The sequence below is a fragment of the Carassius gibelio genome, chromosome B24 (genome assembly GCF_023724105.1).
Source record: "Carassius gibelio isolate Cgi1373 ecotype wild population from Czech Republic chromosome B24, carGib1.2-hapl.c, whole genome shotgun sequence".
In the NCBI taxonomy this organism is placed as follows: domain Eukaryota; kingdom Metazoa; phylum Chordata; class Actinopteri; order Cypriniformes; family Cyprinidae; genus Carassius; species Carassius gibelio.
Window position 1 is genome coordinate 483402 of NC_068419.1, and position 6963 is coordinate 490364.

At 36.6% G+C, this 6963-nt stretch overlaps 1 protein-coding gene across 1 annotated transcript in view; it reads right to left on the bottom strand.

Moving 5' to 3' along the window:
- Positions 1 to 881: 881 nt before the first annotated feature.
- Positions 882 to 6963, bottom strand: part of LOC128012887 (CUB and sushi domain-containing protein 2-like) — a 7219-nt gene continuing 1137 nt past the window's right edge. Inside the window, exon 2 of the mRNA XM_052595463.1 lies at positions 882 to 1249. Within this exon, the coding sequence (XP_052451423.1) occupies positions 1038 to 1249 (212 nt within the window). The 3' untranslated portion in view covers positions 882 to 1037. The remainder of the gene's footprint in view (positions 1250 to 6963) is intronic.

Here is a 6963-nt window from a genome sequence, read left to right on the forward strand (position 1 = left end):
TGATGCAGCTCATTCTTCAGAATCTACAGCATCAAAGGAACTAAGCTATGGTCTCCAAGTCCCCAGCATTTTCACGGTGGTCCAATTAGCCACCATTCTTCTGGGAAACTACTGTCAACTTATTTTTATTATATATTTTTTTCCCACAGCTACCAGTCTACAAAAAAAATTCTAAAAATGTAACATTTTTTTTTTTTGTTAGCACTTTACCATTTGGTTAAATTTGTTAAAACTGCGATGTAGCAGAAGCAGCAACAGATCTTTTTCCTTCTGCACTGTGATACACATCCTAAACAGACAGACTACTGAAAAAAAATAAAATAATAATTGGTCTGGACTTTTATGCAAAAGTTGTTGATTGGATGGAGGAAAATCTAAATGTGATCCGTAGGTTGGTTGTAAGAAAGTTTTGTGTTTGAAGCAGACTAAATGATTGAAATGAATGATTGATATTGTATACATTCAGGTTTCCAGCACTTTCCCCAAATAAAAACTCAGAAACAACCGAAAAATGGCATCCTTCTCTACATATTAAAATGGGATAAAAGAAAACAGTCTAGCATATACTAAAAATTACACACTGCCTCATCTAATGCCACATTCATGTCCACAGCCCTGAAGCAAAAAAAAAAACCCCTATCTTGATCCAATAAGAATTTCTGAGAGCCTGTTACAGTACTTAATAGGTGTGAAAAAAGAAATTGTGTGAACGTGGAGACTAAGAGGCCCATAAAACCATTTTCATAAATGAACAGTACTCCGGTGCTCCCCAGACAAGGTTTGCGATGGACTGCAACGTTTTTATCCCCTCTATTTGGTCCAAGCTCTGTGCGCATTATGTGCTGAATAATTGAATCAAGCTGTGATTTGGTTCTGTTCCATTGAACAAGTGCTGAGATGTTTCATGACTGTGGTTCTCCTGGCTTCCTCTCTCTTGTAAAACACCTACCCGCTGCCAACAGCACCACAACAAGCGTTCTCGCTGCTTAGACTTTGTTTTCCCCAGCGACGCCTGAAAAAGCAAACTGTTAGGTCACTCACCACTGAGAGGATCCTTCTGTGCCGGTTATCTCCAGAACGTCGTAGTCTTCTTCCAACTGAAAGTCAGAGAAGACCAAGGCGATGGTGTCTCCTGGTTCGGCCAGCACTGTCCAGGTGCAGTCTGCGTTGTTGTTGTACTCCTGGGGGTAATTTGGACTGGTGATGACACCACTTTGACCCCGTAGTGTGCCGCCACAGCCATCATCCGCTGTGAAGAGGTGACACACAAATACAGACACATTTAACTTATTAAATCAGCTAGAGAAGAAATAGTTGGAAATAGGAGAATGATAAGATGCCATGACACTCAGTGGAGGTCTTGAGGTTTCGGGCAACACTCGCAGGCCAGTGATGCAACACACTGTAACATGGGGGTAAGTAATTGAGATCTATGTAAAATCCTGTTAATTATTTGTAGTCAAAACCTGTTCTACTCTTTAAAACTGTGTTAAGGAGACGATTATATAACAAATAGGCACTTAAGAGCTGCTGTGGTAATTGAGCCCCCTGGCTCTCCCAATCTTCCTTACTGAATCAAATGCAATCTCTCTATTTTTCGCTCTCTTGATGCTCAGTCTTTCTTCCTGACAGCGAGTCCGTGAGGTGAGGATAAAGAGCCGAGCCAACTGAGGGTGAAGGCGAAGCAACAGACCTACTGAACTCCCTCCCCCGTTTTTTATTTTATTTTTTTATTTCTATGCATCCCTCCCCTGAGAAAAGGAAGAAATCAAAACTTTTTGACATGGAAAAAAGTTGAGTCTAGATACCTGACCTCCTTTTCAAAAAGAATATTCCCCAACATCACCTAAAGAGCTATTGCCTCTAGGACGACATACATATAATGAATATAAAAAATTGTTAAGACAACCAGACTGCATCGAAAAGCATTTCTTGAAGTTGATAAGTTGGAAAAACTCTTTGCTGGAGATCGTACAGGTAACTGGGGACTACAAGATATCCATGGTGAGTTTTGGTAGAAATCATATAGAATCTGAGATGTTTAGCTGAGGTGTAAAGGTTGGGTCATCTCAACAGACCTTAGTCAAGGAAAAGTCCAATTTAATCATTGACATGAATGAAAACGAGGCTGTGAGAAATAGAAGTACAGTGCGTTCAATAGACATAACGGTTGTTCTGCTGACAAAATATCTTTACAATAAACTTTGAGTAGACTCCATGAAACAGTTTTGAAAGTTGTGAGTTTTGAAAAGTACATGTGATCTAGGACCTCCACAGTGCATGCCATTGTGTAAACTAAGTCTATACCCCTATCAATATGGCATCTACCCTGATTAAAGTCTATTGAAATAGCAATTCTTCAAAGGTTCAAAAGTCTGAGACTAATATTTATTCATTTGTTTGATAATACCAGCTTAACAATTAACATTATAATACATTTCAGGATGTTTTATTAAATTGTTGATGCAGAAATGCTCAGAAATGATTCTTCTGAATTTACAAATATGAGGAAAAAAAATGTAATTTCAACTGTCTGTGTTTCTTTTTTTAATACATTTATTCCTTTCTAATTCTCTGGTTACAAGATTTTTAACAAGGTTCAGTAAGATTTTAGTTTTTTTAAAGAACTTTATTATACTTATCAAGGTTGCATTTACAGTATTTGATCAGAAATACAGTAACATTGTAATATTACAATTTAAACTATTTTCTATTTGAACGTAATTTATTCCAGTGATGGCAAAGCAGTCTTCAGTGTCACATGACCCTTCAGAAATCACTCTAATATATTGATTTGCTGCTCAAGAAATGTTTCTTATTATTAATGTTGAAAATGTTGAAAATGTGCTGCTTATTTTTATTTTTACTTATTGTGAAAACGGCAATACATATTTATTTCTGCGTTATCTGATTAATATATAAGGTTCAAAAGAACAGTATTTATTTGAAATTGAAATAAACATTACTATTTATGCTAAAATCTTGTTTGCATGTGCTCACAAGCTTTTGAACTTCACTGTGTGTAAAAAATATAAAACATCAGACGTACAGTAAAAAGACACCCATGCCCTGTAAAGCCTCTAGTTTGATAGCTACAGAAGAATTCTGAATTATGGGTGCATGCCAAGTGGATATGTTGCCTTCCAGGCAAGTAAAGGAGCAAAAAGCCTCTGTGCGAGTGAGTGATTGAATCATAATGATAACTAGGAGCCTCTCTAGGGTAAAATAAGGGTTGAGGGGAAAAGAGAGTGATGGGAGGTTTGTTTAGGAGAGATTTGAGTTGGCGTTCATGTGTGTGAGTTTGAGAGGGAGGAAGGAAAGACAACGCCAGAGAAAATGTGAGTCATCGCACCTACCTACCGTGCAAAATTCTCTCTCACCAGCCAAATAAACAAACTCTATGTCAGAGCAAGTGCAGAGTGTGTGTATGTGCCTCACACAGGTGAAGGAGCTTGCTTGTCACTGATGGGTGATGAGTTCTTCTCTGACAGGCCAGCATGGGAATCATTAGCGGTGACTGGATAATCGCATGATTTCTTTTCTGCGAGTGGAAATCGGCGGGAGGACCCGGGCCTTGTCAGTCTTCCGTCGGATCCGTCACTCTTACATTTCCCCGGAGAGACACAGAGCATATGTGAGGAGCAGCCTCTGAGAGTTCTAGAACAGAGGGATGGAGAAGGGGGAAAAAAAGAGCAATGGAGGCAGGGGAGGGAGGGATTGGAGAGAGGACTGGCTATTGGTATTCCAGCCAAGAGTTTCTTTCACACTTCAGTTGAACACGCCGATCACTGGTCGAGCTCTGCTTCTCAGTTTGGTCGTTTGATCTTGTAGAGACTTTGTGACTTCATGTCTAAACTGCTAATATTTATAAAAGGCTTTGTGAAAAAGGATTTATCGTTTGCAAATACCAAAAAGCATGACTAGAAACTAGTTTTCATGAAGAAAATACCAGTGCTCACAAGTGCTGGCTTTGATGAGTACACATATGCAAGAAACAAATGACCAATCACAATTCATTATGCATAGATGTCAGAATGAAAACCTATCACTACACATAGAATACTGTTTAAAAGTTTGGTGTCAGTGATTTTTTTTTATTTTATTTAATTTTTTCAAATAAGCTAAATTGATTAAAAAATGACAGAATGTCACAAAAGATTCCTATTTCAAATAAATGCTGTTCTTTTGAACTTTTCATTCATCAAAGTATCCTAAAAAATGTATCACAGTTTCCACAAAAATATTAAGCATCACAACTGCTTTTATAATTGATAATAACGATAAATGTTTAACACAAAATTAGCACATCCCTGAAGGATGGCAGTGAAGGCTGGAGTAAAAAAAAAAAAACGCTTTGCCATCACATAAATACATTTATATTTAACATAACATTTTAAAACATAATATAATAAAAATCTGTTATTTTGAAATGTAAAATACTAATGGTTCTCTCTTGTTTTTGCAGCTGTGAGTATAAGAGAAAAAAAAAACATGATAATAATAATAATAATAATAATTATTATTATTATTATTATTATTATTATTATTATTATTATTATTATAATAAATTACAAATCTGAACCACCCCAAACCTTTGAATGGTAATATGTATAACACTGCACTTTTTATATTTTATATTACATTACTATGGCAATTGAATTTGTAATTATATTATGCTAGCATTAGTTTTTCATCTATTGACAGTTGATGGAATGATATATATATATATATATTTTTTTTTTTATTTGACTGGCAATAACTTTTTGGAAAGACAATATTGTGTTACTACAGCAAAGCCATTTGTTGTGTCATGAAGTACAGTGTACAATACTCTATATTCTAGTGCACATTGCAATCATTCATTGTCATAGTATGTAAAAGTATCAAAGCACCGCCATTTTTCCCCATTTCCTTATATCTACTGTATGTGACAGAATTTTAGCTTAAATCAATCGTTTTCTTAATAAGCTCAAGCAGACCTTTGAACTGTCCCAAGGAAGGCTCTTTAATGTCAAAGTGACTTGTTCAATTGGCTTGGATAAATGGATGATGTGTGGTGCATAGAGATCTAAGCTCCTAAAAAAGATGGTCTGCTTGTGTTTCATGTCTCTTCGTACTGCCTTCCACAGGCTCTGCGGCTGCCATGGTAACACAGCAGCGAGTGGTGTGCAGCGGCACCCTGAGACTGGAGAGCCAGCACTGATAGAGAAGAACAACGGGGAAAAGACAATGATTTTGGAGGAACAACAGATCCAACCAGTTCGTGAGATTTCAACTTCTCGGTTTTCTCCTATCTTCTTTTTGGAACGAGCATTCCTGTTAATTGTACCATAGTGGAGAGTGGCATGCCAGCAGCCCGCCATTTTGCCGTTTTGAATGCAGAACACTGAATCTATTCCCACAGCGCGAGTGAATGAGGGGTTTGAGAGGGCTGTGAGGATATAGACCATGTGGAGAGGCTTAGACGCAGAGATCTGAACGTATATGTTCAGCTGGGAAAGTATTTATTACTGTAGGCTTATTACATCAAATGTTCATAGCATGCACTACAGGAAATGGTAAATAAGTCAGACTTAACGATGGGAAGAGGCCTGGAAGATAAGCAGTAATGAGGACGGAGAAGCAAGATGGCTTCTGGAGCTTTACTGACACAGTGCGACTCCTTTAAGGGAAATGACCCAACCTCTTGCCACCTACTGTCCACCCATAATCAGAAGCAGAGCCGAAGCTATCTGTGGTCGGCTATCACAGCCTTTGAGTTAGTTTTCTCTACTTGTGTACAGAGCAGAACTTCATTTGGTGTTATTCACATGTTTAATTAATTGTAAAACCATTAAAAATAAAGAGAGACAAAGCATGAAGGATGATACAAACAAATGTTTAAGGTCAATTCCCTTCTGACTTAATCTTTAATTATAATATATATAAAGTCATAGTTAATGGTTTATTAATAGCGAGAATTTAACCTTAAAGTGTGACCAAACTTCCATATTTTAAGATATGTCAGAGCAATTATTAATTTTTTTTTTTTTTTTTTTTTGTTAAAACAGCTCAGACATGCATTGTGTGTCTGGGACTAGGCTATGAAACTGGGGTTAAGGTTACTTCCCTTATGACTTTATTCTGATTACAGAAGTCTATTTATAGATGAGATGATAACTCTAGGATTCCTCTTGTTGTATTAAAAATAAAATAATAAATAAAATAAAAATAAATCAATAAACAAGATAGCAAAAATTGAATGCAATGGTTGCCACAAAATATTACAATATGCTAAATTAAGAAGTTGTCTATAGGTTGATTTATACTCGAGTCAAACCAATGGCATAGCCTGACATACCAAAAAAGTAACAACTTGTCAAATCTATGCGGTCCACAATCACTACGGCTGGTCTGCTAGAATCCCACCTTCATAGGTAAAAAAATAAATAAAAAACATTTGATTTCATCATATGTATTTTTCGCTTGCGACATAACTACAGTTAAGTCAAGCTGCAACAAAAATTGCCACCATCATTGCTGTTATTTCTCCAACGTACATAATAAGCTGCTGCTTCTACTGGCTTTTGCCTTAATCTTGTGGGTTACACCAGCAACATTCCTTTGGACACTGCCTACTAGTGGTCTGCATGTGAAATTGTACCTTGTCATGGACAATAACACAGACGAATAACATGAAAACCAAGTTGAGGCTATAGCATAAGTCCGAGGTATATCTATAAATCAGCTTTAAGAATAGTTCAGTTATGACTCTAATTGCATTATATAGACTATAGATGAGATGTCTTTATTCTTTGGCACCCTTTTTAAACCAAAAAGTTGGTTTAAAAATAAAAAAAATAAATATTAAATATGTAATATATTACCCTCCCTGTACCCTTCTGCATGCTGGCTAAGAACCAGTAGATTAACTTTACAAGAACTGCAGTATGATTCAAATACAGCACACTTATGTCTCCTGTA